The sequence below is a fragment of the Myotis myotis genome, unplaced genomic scaffold (assembly GCF_014108235.1).
Source record: "Myotis myotis isolate mMyoMyo1 unplaced genomic scaffold, mMyoMyo1.p scaffold_m19_p_2, whole genome shotgun sequence".
In the NCBI taxonomy this organism is placed as follows: Eukaryota; Metazoa; Chordata; class Mammalia; order Chiroptera; family Vespertilionidae; genus Myotis; species Myotis myotis.
Window position 1 is genome coordinate 9,684,921 of NW_023416324.1, and position 20,373 is coordinate 9,705,293.

General features: G+C 54.1%; 1 protein-coding gene across 1 annotated transcript; it reads right to left on the minus strand.

Annotated features, from left to right (window-relative positions):
- Window positions 1-246: 246 nt before the first annotated feature.
- On the minus strand, window positions 247-15,972 carry TAS1R2 (taste 1 receptor member 2). The gene is made up of 6 exons (XM_036352469.1): window positions 15,406-15,972; window positions 13,500-13,800; window positions 11,285-12,058; window positions 8,840-9,049; window positions 3,898-4,021; window positions 247-1,719 (listed from the first exon to the last, which is right to left on the minus strand). The coding sequence occupies exons 1-6, from the start codon at window positions 15,585-15,587 to the stop codon at window positions 791-793; spliced, it is 2,520 nt and encodes an 839-aa protein (XP_036208362.1). The 5' UTR covers window positions 15,588-15,972; the 3' UTR covers window positions 247-790.
- Window positions 15,973-20,373: the final 4,401 nt, after the last annotated feature.

The window sequence follows — 20,373 nt, forward strand, 5'->3', positions numbered from 1 at the left end:
AGCACATGCCACGGTCGTTTGGATGTAAAAAGGAAACACGACTGTATTTTGTCCCTGATGGTTCCAGGGTCGTGGGGATTTGCGATGGCTGGCCTTTACTGGGGTGCCATGTGCACCTTACACACATCATCTCTGCTGAAGAGCTACTGCTGCCGTCTTAGAGACGGGGAGGGCTCTCTGCTTCCACATGTTCTTTCTCAGGGGCCCTTGGAAACAAGAAGGAAACTCACTCATTTCACCCACGTGAGGTTTATTCTGGAGCATTTAGGAAGCGCTCACTGTGCCAGCCATTTTTCAGACACAACACAGAAGCCTGGGTCCAAGCTCTGGGGGAATCTGGGAGATGAGACACAGACACGTGGGGAGCTAGATGCCCGGGCAACATTATGTGAGCTCACATCCTCTCACATCCTCCCACACCAAGCCCATCCCGGCCATGAGCACAGGCCAAGGGAATGAGCCGGAATTCACAGATGCCCGCTGTGACCACCAGATGGCGCCTGTAGGCTGCCAAATCAGACCAGTCCTAGGAGACCAGCAGTAGGTCACCTTGGGTCATTTTTCCAGGGGGTGGCAGTGCCTGGCAAGCTAAGCAGCTTGAGGGAAGGGGACCAAGCGTGAGTATGTTTAGGCGCCCATGACTAGGTGGGTAGAAACCAGGATGCAGAGAACCTGGAGGGGACGCCAATCAGAGACCAGGACGAGGTGGTCACAGTGAGGGATCACATGAACAGGCAAGCCCCCGACCTGCACCTCCCAGCGCCCAGGCCCTCCGGCCCCCTGGGCGGCGCTAGTCCCTGCCCATGGTGTAGCCCTGGATGACGCTGCTGAAGTAGGCCGGCGTGTTGCGCTCCGGGTGGAAGAGGATCAGGTAGCACTTGGGGCCGAAGTAGCCCAGGCTGATGCCCAGGAGGTTGAGCACCGTGACCAAGAGGTCCAGGAAGGTAACCAGCACCCCCTCGTAGACAGACATGAAGGTGCAGAGGGAGATGGAGGAGGTGAAGTAGAAGGTCATGCAGAAGGTGATGAACTTGGCCTCGTTGTAGCTGGTGGGCAGCTCCTTGCCCATGTAGGCGAAGCTGAAGCCCACCACGGAGAGCAGCAGGTCCAGGCTGGTGTTGACCAGCAGCCCCTTGCTGTAGTCGGGGTTGCAGGAGAGGATCATGATCTTGGGGTCCCCAGGGTCGGCGCGGGCGGTGGGGCCGGTGGTAGTGATCACCTGATTGGTTGTCACCATGGCCACCTTGAGCGCCGTGATGGCCGCCACAAAGACGTAGGGCCCGTGGTAGCGAACCCAGTAGCCATAGGTGCGCGGGAGTTGGCGGGCCATCTTGAAGACGTAGACGATCTGGAAGGAGCGCACGGTGATGCAGGAGATGCAGATGGTGAAGCAGAGGGTGAAGAAGGTCTGGCGGCAGAGGCACGTGGCGGGCGTGGGCGGCCCCACGTACACGGGGACCATCAGGTACGCCACCAGCAGCGATGTCAGTATCAGGAAGCACATGGGGCCCCCAGCTGAACGGACCATGGGCGTCTGGAGGTGCCTCCAAAATATGGCCAGGATGGCCAGGGTGCCGAGGAAGCCCAGGGCCGCCAGCAGGACCACAAAGATGGTGGGTGCGTTGTGCCACTGGAGGAAGGTCAGTTGCCGCTTGAAGCAGGACGTGTCTCTCCTGTGGGACCACTCGTTGCTTGGGCAGGGTTGGCAGTCAAACTCATCTATACAAGAGGCCCCCAGCAATTCCATCAGCCAAGCCCACCCTCCCAGTACCTCCATCCTCAGGGCCTGCACGGGGCCAGGCTCCGGGGATGAAGAGAGGGAGCGAAAGACGACTCGTGCAGTCATAGCCAACACTCACTATCCTTTCCCCACTTGCTCATCTAATGCTCACAGCAAACCCATTTCACAGATAAAGGAAACTGAGGCTCAGCCAGGGAAGCTCACAAAGCCAGTGCTTTACAGAGGCAGGATCTGGACCGCAGTGGCCTTGACTCGGAGCCGAACAACTATAATTCCTTCCTTCCAGGACCTCACTCTCCGGTGGGAGAGATATTCAACTATTTATTCAGAATTCATTCAGCAAATATGTTTTTGAGCACCACCCACTGTGATAGGCCCCCCGAGGCCACAGAGATGCCTAAGCCCTGCCCCTGCCGTCAGGATCTCCACAAGTTGGGAGAGAAAGGCCAGCGAAATCACCGGACACACTTGTTGGGCAGCTACCTGCCCTGCGCTCCGCTGAGCACACAGTAAGTGCTCTGATTGGCAGACAGATGCACCCATTTAGTTTACTAATCAGTGAAGCCATGAAAAAAATAATTTGAGCCCCAGCTCCGAACTGTGCTAAACACTAACATGGACAAAAAGGTGACATTGCCCCCCACCTTCCTGAAGTTTATGATCTCTAGGGAGAGATGTCAGTTCATTCTTCCAATCAAGAAAATCATCCAGGAACTATTCACTGAGCAACCACTGTGTGCTCTGACCTACACTAGGCACTTAGGAGGCCAGAGATAAACCATATACAGACAGTCCTCGGGTTACGTCGGACTCGTTCGTGGTTACATCGCCATCTCCCATTTACAGTATTTATAAAAAAAAAAAAGTTCCGTCATTTCGACGTATGTATACATGTGCTTTATGTTTTTTATCATTTATTTACCACAAGTAAAGGTCAGGAATTGTTATCTTTCTTTTAAATTTTTTTTTACTGTTTCACTTCATTACTGCTGTGTATGTGCTCCATGTGAGTGACGTAGGGGCTTACGTAGGTGGGTTCCGACTTACGGCGAAAATCGCGTTATGTCGCGCCATAGGAACGGATCTCCGACGCCACCTGAGGACCTACGGTACTGTCCCTGGCTTCCAGAAATGTTTCTTCTGTTGGCAGAGCCACCCACCCATCCATCCATCCATCCATCCATCCACCCATCCACCCATCCACCCACCCACCCACCCATCCACCCATCCACCCATCCACCCACCCATCCACCCATCCACCCATCCACCCACCCACCCACCCACCCACCCACCCATCCACCCACCCACCCATCCACCCATCCATCCATCCATCCACCCATCCACCCATCCACCCATCCATCCATCCATCCATCCATCCACCCATCCATCCATCCACCCACCCATCCACCCATCCACCCATCCACCCACCCACCCATCCACCCATCCACCCACCCATCCACCCATCCACCCACCCACCCACCCATCCACCCATCCACCCATCCACCCATCCACCCATCCATCCACCCATCCACCCACCCATCCACCCATCCACCCATCCATCCATCCATCCATCCATCCACCCATCCACCCATCCACCCATCCACCCATCCATCCATCCATCCACCCATCCACCCATCCACCCTCCACCCATCCATCCACCCATCCATCCATCCATCCATCCACCCATCCACCCATCCACCCATCCACCCATCCATCCATCCATCCACCCATCCACCCATCCACCCTCCACCCATCCATCCACCCATCCATCCATCCATCCATCCACCCATCCACCCATCCATCCATCCATCCATCCATCCATCCATCCATCCACCCATCCACCCACCCATCCATCCATCCATCCATCCATCCCCCGGTGGACTCTCCCTGGCCTGACATCCCTGGGCCGTGGACTGTGTGTGTGGATCCAGATCAGTTTCAGCCCCACCTGGTTGGGTGCTGTTCCTTCTCCCTAAACCACCTGCGCTGGGGATTTTTCTGTACACCAGGTATTGGGGAGGTACGAATGGAGTCAAACATGGCCCCTGGTATTGGACAGTTACATTGCCTCAGGGAAACCAGCCAAGTGGGGAGGAGCCTGGAGACCCCTGGGGCAGGACAAGGGCAGGGCAGGGGTGCCAGCCTGCAAGCCGTACCTTCAGTTTTGTTGAGGAAGGTGCCAGGGGGGCAGTCAAGGCACTCAAAGCAGCAGGGGTGGATGCCCACAGACTTCTTCTTTTGCCCAGGTTGGCAGTCCTTGGAACACGTGGACACGGGGACCTGGAGGGAGGAGGGCATGAGACACTAAGCCCTGTTTCCCTCCCTCCGAGGGACTCCCCACCCTCCCCTGCCAGCAGGATGCTCAGGGGCGGGAAGCCTGGCCCCTGTCTGCAGGGAGGGGAAGGGGTGCTGGGGTCGCCATTAGAACTGGACCTTTGTAGGGACCCTTGCCTGCCCAAGACCCCACTGCACCCACCCAACTGTGGAGACAGACGCTCGGAGGCTGCTGAGAGGACAGGATGTGACGCTGGGGCTGCTGGCAGCCGCCTTGTCTCCAGGGCAGAGAACACGCCCAGGGAGAACCTGAGAGCTGGAGAGTGAGACCCTGGACCCATCCGTGCCCAAAGCCTCACTTCTTCCCCTAGAGAAGTGGTTCTCAACCTTCCTAATGCCGTGACCCTTTAATACAGTTCCTCATGTTGTGGTGACCCCCAATTTCACTCTTACAAATTGAACATAATTAAAGCATAGTGATTCATCACAAAAACAATATGTAATTATATATGTGTTTTCCAATGGTCTTAGGCGACCCCTGTGAAAGGGTCATTCGACCCCCAAAGGGGTTGCGACCCACAGGTTGAGAACCACTGCCCTAGAGTTTTCAGTGATGAGAGGCAATAAATTAACTTTTTGTTACATCACTTTTGGTCACTTACAACAAAGAGTCTGAGAACCCCTGCCTGCAGGGAGGGGCAGGTGAACAAGAACAGGCAGGCAGTGACCACGTCTATTGTTTTTGCTGCTGTATTTCTAGAACCTAGAAGGATACCGGGCACAGAGGAGGCCTCTAGCGATTGCTTACTAAGGGAAGGAATTACAAGTAGGGGAACAGTGAGAGCAGTAGGGTAGGGAGGGGAGGGGAGTGGAATTACCTGTGTGGGAAGAAGGCATATCGGGGCCTGGCTGGGATGGAGATGCACAGGCAGAGGGTGGGAGAGGGTGGACAGCCTTCTGAGGCTTGTCCCTGGGACACTAACAATGGAGGGGAGGGGAGATGGGGGGCAGCCATGGTTCTTGAGTGTGGAAAGGGCTGGATTAGATTCGGATTGTATAAAAATCATTCTGATGATGGATATTCCGAGAGTGCACAGAAGGGCCAAGTGCCCAGACAAGGGGGTGGGGGGTAGAGGGGAGGACAACAGAACCACTCAACCCCGGGCCCCTCAGAGGTCCCCTGTCTTCTGTCCCCCCTGCAGCCCCGCCCCCTCATAGTCCCTCTAACCTCTGACATCACAGTGACAGCCAATGGTAAATAAAGCCTAACTCCTACCCAGATAAACATGGAATCTCCTGCTAAAGATTTCTTTACCTCAGTTCCTTTTAACCAACATGTCATGCCTGGCCTTCAACAGAAACATGGCAAGGCATGCTACAAGACAGAAACAAATCCCAGTCCAAAGAGAGAAACAAGCATCAGGATGAGACTCAGGGATGTCCAAGATTTGGGAATTATCCGACCAGGAATGTGAAATAACTATGATGAATAGGCTAAGACTCCGATTGAAAAGTGGGCAATACACAAGGACAGATGGGTAATGGAAGCAGAGAAGTGAAAACTTAAGAAAGAACCAAAAGGAGATGCTAGGATTTTAAAACCAACAGCGTGGTAACAGAAGTGAAGAATGCCTCTGATGAGCTCACCAGTAGGCTTATAGCCAAGGAAAGAACCAGTGAGCTTGAAGATATTTCAGTAAAAACCTCCTCAACTGAAAAGTAAAAGAGAAAAAAAGTGTGTGTGTTGGGGGGGAGCGGGGGGGAGGATGGGGAACAGAATATCCAAGAACTATGAACTATGACAAAAGGTACAACATACACATCACGGGAATACCCAAAAGAGAAGAAAGACAGCAAGGAACAGAGGAAATATTTGAAGGAATACTGGCTGAGAATTCTCTAAAATTAATGACAGGTCCAGGAAGCTGAGAACACAGGATGAGTACCCAGAAAATCTGCACCTAGGTATACTGTACTCAAAGCACAAAAAAACAGACAATGATAAAAATCTCAAAACAAAAAAAGTCAGAGGGTGAGAAAACACCAACAAAATGGTTACTAGAGAAAAAGAAGGACATTTTATAATGATAATAGGGTCAATCTATTAAGAAGATATAATAGCCCTGGCCAGTTTTCTCAGTGGTTAGAGCATTGGCCTGAAGACTGAAGGGTCCCAGGTTCCATTCTTGTCAAGGGCACATGCCCGGGTTGCAGCCTCAATCCCCAGTAGGGGGTGTGCAGGAGGCAGCCAATCAATGATTCTCTCTCATCAGTGATGTTTCTATCTCTCTCTCCCTCTCCCTTCCTCTCTGAAATCAATATATATATATATATATATATATATATATATATATATGAAGATATAATAATTATAAACATATATACATCTAACAAGAGAGCCCAAAATACATGATGCAAAAACCATCAAAATCAAAGGAGGAAATAGATGACTTAAATATCATAATCCACAATAGTACTTACCCCCTCTTGATGGCAGGTAGAACAATCAAACAGAAAATAAGTAAGGAAATAGGGGACTTGAAGGACACAATGACCTAAGTAGATCTAACAGACATATACAGGACACTCTGCTCAACAACAGAATACACATCCTTCTCAAGTTCACAAAGGTCATTTTCCAGAACAGACCATGCGTTTGACCACAAATTAAGTCTCGACAGACTTTTAAAGATAGCACACAAGTTATAAATGAAGCTAGAAATGCAACACAGAAGGAAGACAGGAAAATTCACACATTTTTAGACATTAAACAATGCTCTTAAACAACCTATGGATCAAATGAGAAATCATAGGGGAAATTAGAAAATACTTAGAGATGAATGAAACTGCAAACACGGCAAAGCAAGGCTAAGGGGAAATTCATAGCTACAGATGCTTATGTTCACCAACCAGAACATGACCGAGATATACCACATCTCTATCCAGCCATCTATTGATGCGCAGTTAGGTTGCTCCCATAGCTCAGCTATCCTATATAATAAAAGCCTAATATGCAAATTGACCGAACATGGAACAACTGGTGGAATGACTGGTTGCTATGATGTGCACTGATCACCAAGGGGGGAGACGCTCAATGCAAGAGCTGCCCCCAGCCCACAGGCCCCAGGCCAGCCAAGGCGAGTGCCAGCAGGGGGGCCCCCCCAATTACCCTGCCAGTCACCCCACAGAGGGAGGCGACTGGCGGTGGCAGCAGGGGGCGGGGCCTGTGTGTGGGTGGCACCAGGGCAGCCAAGGCAGATACCAATGGGGGCCCCCCAATTGCCCTGCCAGTCGCCCCACAGATTGGCCCTGATCGCCAGCCAGGCCTTGATCATGCACCAGGCCTCTAGTTGTGAATCATGCTGCAAGGAGCATAGAGATGCATGTATCTTTCTGAATGAGTGTTTAGGATTTCTTCGGTTAAATACCCATAAGTGGAATTGCTAGGTCGTAAGGTAGTTCTGTCTTTAACTTTTTGAGGACCCTCATGCTGCTTTCCATAATGGCTGCACCAATTTGCAATCCTACCAGGAGGGCACCAGGGTTCCCTTTCCTCCACATCCTCACCAACACTTGTTGTTCGTTGATTTATTGGTGTGACTAGCTTAGAAGAAGTCATACTGGAGAGGGTGGGCCCTGCTCTAAGCTGATGATTGTCCTTACAAAAGAGAGGCATGGAGAAAGATATACCCACAGGGAGAGCACAGGCGAAGAAGGCAGACGTCAGGGTGATGCTGCAGAAGCCACGGAAAGGCGCCAGGAGCCAGGAGAGAGGCGGGCAATGGATGCTCCCTCCCAGCCCTCAGAAGGAACTAACCCTACCAACACCTTGATCTTGGACCTCCAGCCTCCAGGACTGTGAGACGATACATTTCTGTTCTCTTCATTATTTTTTAATCCTCACCCCAAAATATGTTTTTATTGATTTGAGAGACAGAGTGAGAGAGAAGCATCCATCAGTTGACCCCTGTACACACCTCCACCGGGGATGGAACCCACAACCTGAGTATGTGCCCTCATCAGGAATCAAACAGCCAACCTTTTGGTGAATGGGATGATGCTCCAACCAACTGGGCCACCTGGCCCGGGCTACATTTCTGCCCTCTAAGCCGGGGTGTGTTACGCCAGCCTTCGCAAGCAAAGACACCAAACCAATTTACTCCATAAAAATCCCCAAGGAGCCTGGACCAGCAGCCCTGGAACTGGGGCTAGAGTGTGAGGCAGGAGGAGCATAATGGGGTTTTCCAGTAGCTTTGAGGTCCCTCGATCCCCTCCGCCACAAGGCTAGGTGTCTACCCCTCCCCACACCAGCAGAATTCTGACAGCACATTATCTGAGGAGGATTGAAAATGAAGCTTTAGGTTGACAGCTGTCGGACGCATTTAAAGGCATAGCTACTGTACCAAAACCAGAGTACTAATTGACAGGATGTAGCCTGAATGCTGTACTGAGGGAACCTTCACCACAGACATGCCGTGTGGCCTTAGGCAGGTCATGCAACCTCTCTGTGCCTTCGGGTTCCTAATAAGATAGAAGAACGGTTGCATCTATTTCCTAGGTTTGACGTGAGAATTGAAGTCCTTACCACACACGTGTCCAGTGAATATTTACTTTGCAGAGGTCCTGATCCCCAGGGTCCCAAGGAGCCAGGAAGCCCTGAGCTTCCAGTTTTCAATCATTGGTGTAAGGACAGGACCCCAGGCAGGACACCCACAAATAAAGACCCCCCCACAAGCTACGGGACATGAATCTCGGGTGTCCTCCTTGATATAAAGGGCCCTGGCCATTCCGGCACAGGCCCTGCCCAGGCCCCTGAGAGCTGACCGTGCCGTCGGGGGTGTGCCAGGAGACTCCGCGGACGTCCTTCAGCTGCCGCTGCGCAGGGTGGTAGGAGGCGATGGTCTGGAATGGGTTCTGGCTCTGGTTCCAATGCCACTGAATGACCTCCAGGGGCATGGGCAGGTCCCCCTGGTCGTCGAAGAAGATATGGTGGCCCAGGAGGGTGAAGTTGACCTTCCTGATCTCCTGGAGCAGCTAGAGGGGCCAGGCAACAGGAACATGGAGCTGGCATCAGAGGTTGGGCCAGACCTGGGAGCAGTCCCATCCCACTGGCCTTGATCTTCACACCTGTGAAATGGGGCCCCAGGACTTGGTCAATGTGGCGTTTGGGAGGCAGTGGCTGAGGGCTCTGGCTCTGGACTTGGATACCTCTGGGTTTAGGCCACTTGCTATGAGGCCTTGGACCTGTCACTTAACCTCTCTGAACCCGTTTTTTTCTGCAAAATGAGAGCAACAGAAACCCTATCTTCTGGGCTGTGAGGCAATAAATAAGTTAATCTATGTGGGGGGCTTAGAGCAGTGCCTGAAAAATAGTAAATTGTCACCTCCTATTGAGGATTTGCTAATATTCCTTTTCTCTGGAAGTCCCCTTGGCCATCCCTCTGGAACCTAATGCCTGGGGACCACAGTCCATGCTCTCTCTCATCTTAAGAGCTGCTGGAATCTCCCCTGCCCTCCAATCTCCCCCACTCCATCCCCTTCCTCTCAGGATGCAGACAAGGGGACAAACTAGAACACGCTTGGGACTGGAATTCCAGGGCCTGAATTCCATCCTGGCTCTGTCCTCAATTTGCTGTGTGACTTTGAACAAGTCGTTGAACCTCTCTGGTCTGATGCTGAACAGGCTTCCAACTTAATCTGGCTCCTAGATTTTTTTTCCTCCATAAATAGGAGAGTCTATGGGGGCCCAGAGCTCACCTCACCTTGGGGACTGACAGGCAGACAGACAGATAGACAAGGGAGCTGGTCCCTGGCCTTCTCCCCAAAGAGGCTTTCAGACTCAGGACTTTTCTCCTGGAATGTCCAGCTGCTGCCCTTCCCCTGCTTAAATCCTGCCACACACCCCCACCCCCACCCCCACCCCGCACAGCTGCAATCCTGACTTCCTGCTGCACTCAGTAGGGACAGATCTTATTAGGTCCCCTCCCAGAATGAAGGTCTGATTCTCTCGCAGTGCCCAGCCAGGGCCTGGCGCGTAGTGGGTGCTCAGCAAATGGGACTGGGTAGCCTGGTTGCTATGATCGATGCTCTTTGGTCTCCACTATTAGGGGAGGAAAGAAGTCAATCGGTCCTTCATCACAGCTACTGCCAACCGTGGCTGGGAGAATGCCTGGAAGGAGAAGTGGGAAAACCACAGTGGGATGGGCCAGACCTGGGTTCAAAGCCACGGGTTGCCGTTTACCACTAAGCGTTCATGGGCAAATCACTTTAACTTCCCCTCCCTACGCTTCCCTACTTGTAGGTTATCAACCTCATAGGATGGCCGCGAGGTGAGGTGGATGTGTACTGGGCACTCAAAACACAGGAAAGCGCCCATGATAATTTGTATGTTATTAATGCAGCAGGCACATAGTAAAATAGTGTTTTACCAGCTGGCACCAGAATTCCTTTTAAAGAAAAACTGCATTAAACACACACACACACACACACACACACACACACACACACACACACACTAGGGCTGCAAGGTTAGACTGTGAGGTTATGGGGTAGAGAGGCACAAATAAATAGAATAAAGGGGGGATTTTAAAGAACTAACTAAATTGCTCAGTTAGTGAAGTGGCCAGGTATTCGGTGAGGGGTAGGTATCTAGAAAAGTGAGGAAGGGAAAAATAAAGAGCAGCCAGAGACAAGGGTTGGGGGATTGGCTGAGCCCCAAACTGTGAAAACCCCAGGGAATGGGCTCAGCACAGCGATGTCTGGTAGCAAAGGAGAAAGTGCACATCTCCGCTGTGAAACCCTCTGCTCCCCCAGATCCTCAGTAAAGCCTCCTCCCGGGAGGGCTGGGTGGTGGAGGTGTGTGAGAGTCAGAAAACACAGACTTAAACTCTGAATCAAGGTGCACCCTAAACCTGAAGCCACGCCCAGAGAGCTGATGGGAGCCCACTAGCCCATTCCCCAGCCCACCCCCCACCCCCACCCCCCACCCCCGACCCTGGAGCAACCACAGGGGGCCCTGAGGCCTCCACTCCTTGCAGGTTTGCTTCTACAGAATTTGACCTGAACCTCCAGACAGACTGTCTTGGATGGTGAGGATTAAATTAAGGAAGAGGGACTTTTGTTTTGGCACCATGTCCCATGGCCTCTCTGCCCATTGGCCCAGAACCCACTGGGGATGGAGAGGCTAGTGCTGAGGGGGGCGGGGCTGCCCTGCGCTCTCCATGGCAACCAAAGACTCTGCGCCTGCTCCGTGGCCCTGGCTTGCCTCACCCGCCAGGGATAGACCACCTCCTTGGGGCAGTGGGTCTGGCTGCAGCCGAGGAGGCTGTGCAGCGCGTGGGCCACGGCATAGACGGCAGAATACACGCTGTAGGCCACGCGCTCGCCGGAAAGCGTGAGGATGGTGTTGAAGGACTCGAGGGCATCCAGGCAGGCGTCGCACTCCTGGTTGCAGGTGCCCCCCCCACTGGGCCTGTTGGACGCCGGCCTCCTGGCCTGAGCCCGGCGCACACGAAACTCGCTGAAGCCCGGGATGGACACGCTCTCGGTGGTGATGCCCAGGAAGGTGCCCGTGTGGCTCAGCTCGGTGAGGTTGTGCAGGGCCAGGTCGATGGCCCAGGACTCCGAGGCGATCCACACGATGCCGGTGAGGTTCTGGCGCAGCACCTGGTGGAAGAAGTGGTGCAGCACCAGGTCCGGCGAGAACACGACCACCACGCGCGCCGAGCTGTGCCGCAGCTTGTCCACGATGGCCTCCAGGCGCCTGCGCTCCTGCCGCGTCACCACCTGGCTGGGCTGCGGCGTGGGCAGCACCTCGTGCAGGGCCACGCAGATGTCGTTGCGGGCCAGGTGCTCGCTGAGCAGCTGGCTTGCCCGGCGGCCGTAGTCGTCATCGCTCACGAGCACAACGATCCAGTTCCAGCGGAAGCGCAGCATCAGTTGCACCATGGCCTGGAGGTGGTGGTCGGCGCCTGGCACCATGCGCAGCACCGCCGGGAAGCGCTGCTTGTTGCGCAGGTCGTTGCTGATGGCGCTGAAGGTGATCTGCCCGAGGGGAGGGGGCGGTTTAAACCTGCAGTCCACCTCTACCCACTTCCGCCAGTCCATGACATGTCCCATCTCCCCTACCGTAGGGGTCTTTTCCTTTTGTCCATTGCACTTCTCAACCTCTAACATCCTAAACCACTTAGTTATTTCCGTTTACTGTCTGTCTCTCCCCCTAGAAGATAAGCTCTAAGTTCCCATCTGTATCCTCGGAGCCTACAGCAGTGTCTGGCATAGTGGGTGCTCAGCAAATGTTTGTTAAATGAATGAAAGAATGAGTTCAGTCCTGGAGTAGATGTTTCACATAAGAATACGAACACTTACTGAGCACCTACTATGTGTCAGAACCTGTGCTAAATGCTTTACAGAATAAAAACAACAGCAAAGGCCCTAGCAGGGTAGCTTGGTTAGAGTGTCGATCTGATACACCAAGGTTGCAGGTTTGACCTAGGATCAGGGCACATACAAGAAACAACCAACGAATGTATCAATAAGTGGAACAAATCGATGTTTCTCTCTCCCCCTTCCTCTCTCTAAAACAGCAAAAATTACAGAATTTGTAACTACCTACTGTGTGCCAAGTCCAGTGCTAGCTACTTTTTAATGAATAGATATTTTATGCTAGTTCTGGACTAGGCACTTTCAATCATGGTGATGATAACAGTGATAGTAGTCATCCCAATAGCACTTTCTTGAGGACCTACTATGTGGCAGACTCTGTGCTAGGCAACTACACAGGATAACATTGAGCATTTTCTGAGTTTCCATTCTTGTGCAAGATGCTCTACATCCGCGGTCGCCAATTTTCAGACAGCACGGACCACACCGTTGGCAACCGCTGCTCTAGATAACAACAGGAACGTTATTGACCACCTACTGTGTGCTAAAAACTCTTGCATAGGTGAAATGCTTTAATCATCAGACAGTCCTGAGATAGAACTCTTATCATCTCACTTTGCAGCTGGGGAAACTGAAGCTCAGAAGACATAAAACATTGGTTCTCAACCTTCTGGCCCTTTAAATACAGTTCCTCATGTTGTGACCCAACCATAAAATTATTTTTGTTGCTACTTCATAACTGTAATGTTGCTACTGTTATGAATCATAATGTAAATATCTGATATGCAGGATGGTTTTAGGCGACCCCTGTGAAAGGGTCGTTCAACCGCCAAAGGGGTCGCGACCCACAGGTTGAGAACCACTGACTTAAGAGATTGGCTCAAGGGGCACGACTCAGAGCCAAGACACACACCCAGGTGTCTGACTCCAAAGCCTGAGCTCTCAACCAATAGGCCAGGCTGCTTGCCCAGGATTGGGGTTGATGTCCTGCTTCTGCTCTCCCCACCCACTTCCACCCGATGACTGGGGGGGAAGGGAGCCCTCTGGACAACCACACCTCTGTTCCCTCCCAGGCCCTGCTCCCAGGGCCCAGGAATCTCACCTGTGGAAGGAGAAAGAGGGAGAGGAAGTGGGCCACAGTCATGGTAGCCTCAGAGTTCTCAGGGCCAATGACGGCCACGACGCGGGGCACGTAGTGGCTGTAGTCCTCCTGGATGGGCAGGAAATAGTCCTCCTGCGCCAGGAAGTAGAGCACGGGCTGGATGTTGTTGGAGACGTAGCAGACGTCCACCATCTCGTAGCCCAGCCGCACGCCAGGCAGCAGGCTGCTGTGGTTGTTGATCTCCTCCACCGCAAAGTGCATGGCCTGCATGAGCTTGTAGCCCAGCGCCTTCACCTCGTACCTGGAGGGCCGCAGTGGGGTGGGAGGCAGGTCCGGAATGAGCGGGGTGGGCAGGGGAGCCAGCCTGCTGGTCCTACACGCCAAAGGAAAGCCAAGCAGGCCTTGCCCAAGAAAGAGAGACTCCAGAAGGTTCCGGCATTTTTACCACCTCAATGACTCTGTACCGTATCTCTAGGATCATCATCATCCCTATGACCACCTCTGACATTCTATCTCTGTAGCCACCATCAATCACTGCCATTGCCACCCTTACCACCATCGCTCTGGACTCTGTCACCATTCTACCAGTGTCCACCAGTGTTGCCACCATTACCCACTATAATCTCCATCATCACTATCACCACTGCCACCATCATCACCTACTATCCCTGTTACCAATATCATTGCCACTGCCACCACATGTCTGTGATCACCATTACTAATACTATCATCACCACCACCATCAGCAGCATCACCACCACCACCATCAGCAGCATCGCTACCACCATCACCACTATCATCTCTACCACCATCCTCACCACCACCATTATCACCATCTTCACACCACCATCACCACTACCACCACCAATACCACCATCAGCATCATCATTATCACCGTCACCACTATCACCACTACCACCATCACCACCATCCTCACCATCACCATCAACACACCACCATCACCACCACCAACACCATCAGCATCATCACTATCACCACTATCGTCCCTACCACCGATCACCATCACCACCACCATCACCACCATACTCTTCACCTTTTTTTTATTATCAGAGCATTACTGCCATCACCATTATAAAATCATCATCATCACTTCCATCACTGCCATCACTTCACTGGACTCCCTACCATTATCACAGGTGTCAGAACATCTAACGTCATGTTTCGTACCATCCCTGTGCCATCACCCTCACCATTCTCAAGCCAGCATCTAACCTTCCCCAACATCATGAGTCAGTGCTCAGTCATCTTTTGCACTCTCCTTCCTCTCTCCCTCTCTCCCAGAATGCCTTCACCCTCTCTGCACAAGGTCACATTGTATAATCCCAGGCTGGCTCCAGGGGATGGCCCACCCAATCTCTGAGCGATGCTACCACCCCCAGGGGCTTACAGGGAGGGCGCCAAAGTCCTCTCCAGTCCTGGCAGCGCCCCTGCCCACCTCACCACAGCCCTGGGAGCAGGCAAACTGTCCCCTCCAGCTGAGAAGCTGCTGTACAAGAGCCACATTCTGACCCCAAAGTTAGGACACCTGGTATCTGACTGGGCCTTGGCATGGACTCCCAGGGAGTCCATGAGGGGATGGGGGTGGTTTCGGTGGTCTCTGAGACATGGCCTTATGATCTGAAACATCCTATAACTATAGTAAGAGACATGGCATTGGGACAACCCAGATCTCAGTGTTTCAGAACACAATGGCCAAAATTTCAGAACCATGGACTGTGTGGGGCCTCCCTGGGGGCCAGCGAGGTGGATCCAGGATGGGGATTTGGCAATGAATGAGGAGGAGCTTTCTGAGCCCCCAATCTCAGCCTGGCCTCCTGAGGACCAGGACCAGCCCCGGCTCCCACCCACCCTCACCGCCACGTCCAGCCTCCCACCGGAGACTCACTCCTTGCACTTGGGCACCTGCAGGAAGTTGAGGTGGACGGTGCCCTTCACGTTGGCATGGAGGGTGAAGAGGCCGCCCAAGAGGTAATCCCCCACCAGGCTGAAGTCCGGGTTCTCAGCCGGCATAGCCAGGACCTGGAGCAGGAAGAACAGGGAGCAGACCACCCCGGCCTGAGGTCCCATGGCTGGGAAGTGGGGTCCCCAGAGGTCGCTCTGCCTCACCAGAGAGCTGGCCGCTTAACTCCAAGGGATTTGCACAGACATTTACATAGTGCCGGTCCCGCCACTGTCCGGGGTGGGGAACGCACAGGGGACAGGTGGAGAGGTCAGAGGGCTCCGGGGGAGGGGAGGAGGCTGGAATGCGGAGGATCCCCTCTTAGGGACCGCGGGGCCTGGGTGGTCGGGAAGAACCGCCTTTGGAGGTAGAGGGAGCATGTCCTGGCAACTGGGCCCTGGCCTTCTGCCTCGTGGCGGAGGATAGGTCGCATCCCCTGATGTTCAAACACCTGGCAGTAAAGGACACAGGAGATCAACCAGGAGCCAGAGCAGGTTGGCACATGGGGCCCGGCCTCAGAGCCTGACCAAGGTGGCCTGGCCTGTGGTAATTAAATGGCATCTGGCCTATAGCAGGTGTCCCCAAAGCCGTAGCCATTGTCAATAAGAACCAGGCGCTGTGCTGAGTGCTTGTCATTCTCTCTCTCTCTCTCTCTCTCTCTCTCTCTCTCTCTCTCTCTCACACACACACTCACTCTCTCTCTCTTTAAATTGATGTCAGAGAGGAAGGGAGAGGGAGAGAGAGATAAAAACATCAACGATGAGAATCATTGAACAGCTGCCTCCTGCACGCCCCACGCTGGGGCTTGAGCCTGTAACCAGGGCATGTACCCTGACCGGGAATCAATCGAACCGTGACCTTCTGGTTCACAGGTCGATGCTAAACCATTGAGCCACACCGGCCCGGGCAGTCTTCATCTCTCTTAAGGCTCACAAAAACTGGAAGTGTTTCTAACCCCAGTTCACAGATGAGGAAACTGAGGCACGGGGAGGTTAAGAAACTCCCCCTGGGTTGTACAAACCACAGAGCTGAGATTCAAATCACACAGCCAGACTCTAAGGTGGTTTCCCCTCAACCCCATTCAAGTGTAAAGCGAGTCAGGACAGCTCCGTGATGCCCCAGGCTGTGTCGCCAGCAGAGAGGAGATAAGGAGTTCTGTGTGTGTGTTGGGGTGGGAGGGGGGCAGGGCCTGTGCCACAGCCTGGGGGGAGTGACGGTGACCAGGAGCACTGGCCATTTCTATTGAAACTGTGTTCCGAGGGCTCACTGCTGAGCACTCACCACGCTCCGTCATCCCATTTGATTCTCACTACCTCTTCTGTTTCCCCATTTAGCAGATGAGGAGACTGAGATTCAGAGAGGGACAGTAACTTATTCAAAGCCACAGAGCAGGTTAGTGGGTTGAAGGAATCCAAGGCTCAAAGTGGGGCTGATGGGAGTGGTGGCAACCAAGCAGATCCAACATGGAAGGAACACGGGTTCCCCTGGACAGGGAGAGCTTCTTAGTGTGGCTGTCAGCGTGGACGGAGGAGCCCCCTGAGGACCCAAATCCGAAGGAGCAATGGGCAGAGGTCAGACGTCTCGGCTTCCGGTCCAGCTCTGTGGCAGTCTGTGCGCAGGCTGCCCTTGGGCAGGCCCCTTCCATTCTCTGGCCTCCATTCCCCTCCTGTAAACTGGACTCACATGCAGGGGCAGGGATCCTTGGGAGATTCTGATGAAAGTCCTGGACGTGAATGCAACACCTGGCAAATGCAGCTGAGAATCCAGGGCGCCGCCAGGCTTGGGCTTGTCCGCAGACCCCGCGCTGAGACGCCCTGGGCCGGGCGATAGAGTCTCTACGGTCCTCTGGCCTTGACATCATCTGAGAGGCAACTGGATGTGGCTGAGTCACTGACCGCCCTGAGGGCAGGTGCCTGGGACACTGCGTCACCATGACTCTCCTTCAGGGCTGCACACACAGCACATGCCCTGGTGGCCCAGGCCCGACACAACTGTCACCCTCATGGCCTAGTTCAGGGCCTGAGGTCCCTATGCACACACCTGTGTGGCCACTGGCTGCCAAGGTGAGGGAGAGCCAGGACAAGCTCATGCAAAGTACATGGGGTGGGGGCAGCCGTGGAAATGGGGCGCCCTGGAGAAGCTGCCCATTGCCTTGTGTCTGCTCCCCCGAGGTGCTTACGGAAAAGTGGGGCTGGAGGAGGCTGCCCTCAGTTTCCTTCCTCCCCTCCCATGGAGCACAGGAGCCCCCAAGAGGAACCCAACCCCGGGGACTGGGGGCTGCATCAGCCCTTCCCTCCTACTCACCTGCTTCTTTCCTACCAGTGCTCCCCCATCCAGGGAAAGCCGGGCAGCTGGGAACCCAGCTCCAATCTGGCTTAGGGTGTGGCACGGAGGGTCTCCCCAAAGGTCTGGGAGATACCCCCCCCCCCCCACCAGCTGACTTGGTTCAGACACTTCGGAGGAGGGTCACCAGGGAGGCCTCAGAGCCACTTCTCAGGGGGCCCAGCCTGTGAGAGGTTAGAAGTTAACAGTGGAGTGGGCCCTGGAGCTCGGGGATATAAGGGTCAGTTGAGGCCAGAGACCCACTTATGCCTCCTCACCACTCTTGGCTGGGTGACTTCCAGCAGGCTATGTCTCAACCAGAAAAGGATCTGGAGGTTCCAAATGACCACAAGCCCAATAAGAGCCAAAGGGAAGGGAAGCCACCTTTATGGAGCCTCTGCGATGCTTTCAAACAGCATTACGTCTGCTCAGCACAGTGTGGGAAGGATTTTGCCCCCATTGTACAGATGAGGAAACCAAGGCTCAGGAGCCTAATGCCTTCTGTGGGAGGCCTAATGGAGGCCAGAGGTCGACCAACTACTCAAGGTCATCCTGCTGGTTAGTAGGAGGGCCGGGGGTGAACCCAGGGCTATGGACCTCACAGCTCATGCTCCTTACCACCTGCTCCACCAGGTCCCTGACTTCCAGCTGCTCCTCTACCACTGTCATTCCCTGCCCTCCCCACCGGCACCTCCGCCTCCATTTAACTGGGGCAGGCGGTAGCTCCAAGCCACTGCTCGCTCCGTTTCCTCTGCACTCCCTCGCCTCCCAGACCAGGGGGCTGGTGGCTCCTGAGAGCCCAGTACCCTAGCAGGTGCCCAAGGCCTCTTTGCATGGTCACCACAGTAAGTCCCCGTGTCCGTGCCGGCCCATGGAGTCTCTTCATTTCCCTGTGACTGGGGCCCAGCACAGGTCCGGGCTTGGAGCGTGAACCATTTGACTGAGGCCGGACGTCCGTGCCACCGCGGTCCCAGGAAGCAGCTGTTCAATGATTCTCATCGTTGATGTTTTTATCTCTCTCTCCCTCCCTCCCTCTCTCTTTAAATTGATGTCAGAGAGGAAGGGAGAGGGAGAGAGAGATAAAAACATCAACGATGAGAATCATTGAACAGCTGCTTCCTGCACGCCCCACACTGGGGCTTGAGCCTGTAACCAGGGCATGTACCCTGACCGGGTATCAATCGAACCATGACCTTCTGGTTCACAGGTCGATGCTAAACCATTGAGCCACACCGGCCCGGGCAGTCTCCATCTCTCTTAATGCTCACGAAAACTGGAAGTGTTTCTAACCCCAGTTCACAGATGAGGAAACTGAGGCACGGGGAGGTTAAGAAACTCCCCCTGGGTTGTACAAACCACAGAGCTGAGATTCAAATCACACAGCCAGACTCTAAGGTGGTTTCCCCTCAACCCCATTCAAGTGTAAAGCGAGTCAGGACAGCTCCGTGATGCCCCAGGCTGTGTCGCCAGCAGAGAGGAGATAAGGAGTTCTGTGTGTGTGTTGGGGTGGGAGGGGGGCAGGGCCTGTGCCACAGCCTGGGGGGAGTGACGGTGACCAGGAGCACTGGCCATTTCTATTGAAACTGTGTTCCGAGGGCTCACTGCTGAGCACTCACCACGCTCCGTCATCCCATTTGATTCTCACTACCTCCTCTGTTTCCCCATTTAGCAGATGAGGAGACTGAGATTCAGAGAGGGACAGTAACTTATTCAAAGCCACAGAGCAGGTTAGTGGATTGAAGGAATCCAAGGCTCAAAGTGGGGCTGATGGGAGTGGTGGCAACCAAGTAGATCCAACGTGGAAGGAACACGGGTTCCCCTGGACAGGGAGAGCTTCTTAGTGTGGCTGTCAGCGTGGACGGAGGAGCCCCCTGAGGACCCAAATCCGAAGGAGCAATGGGCAGAGGTCAGACGTCTCGGCTTCCGGTCCAGCTCTGTGGCAGTCTGTGCGCAGGCTGCCCTTGGGCAGGCCCCTTCCATTCTCTGGCCTCCATTCCCCTCCTGTAAACTGGACTCACATGCAGGGGCAGGGATCCTTGGGAGATTCTGATGAAAGTCCTGGACGTGAATGCAACACCTGGCAAATGCAGCTGAGAATCCAGGGCGCCGCCAGGCTTGGGCTTGTCCGCAGACCCCGCGCTGAGACGCCCTGGGCCGGGCGATAGAGTCTCTACGGTCCTCTGGCCTTGACATCATCTGAGAGGCAACTGGATGTGGCTGAGTCACTGACCGCCCTGAGGGCAGGTGCCTGGGACACTGCGTCACCATGACTCTCCTTCAGGGCTGCACACACAGCACATGCCCTGGTGGCCCAGGCCCGACACAACTGTCACCCTCATGGCCTAGTTCAGGGCCTGAGGTCCCTATGCACACACCTGTGTGGCCACTGGCTGCCAAGGTGAGGGAGAGCCAGGACAAGCTCATGCAAAGTACATGGGGTGGGGGCAGCCGTGGAAATGGGGCGCCCTGGAGAAGCTGCCCATTGCCTTGTGTCTGCTCCCCCGAGGTGCTTACGGAAAAGTGGGGCTGGAGGAGGCTGCCCTCAGTTTCCTTCCTCCCCTCCCATGGAGCACAGGAGCCCCCAAGAGGAAC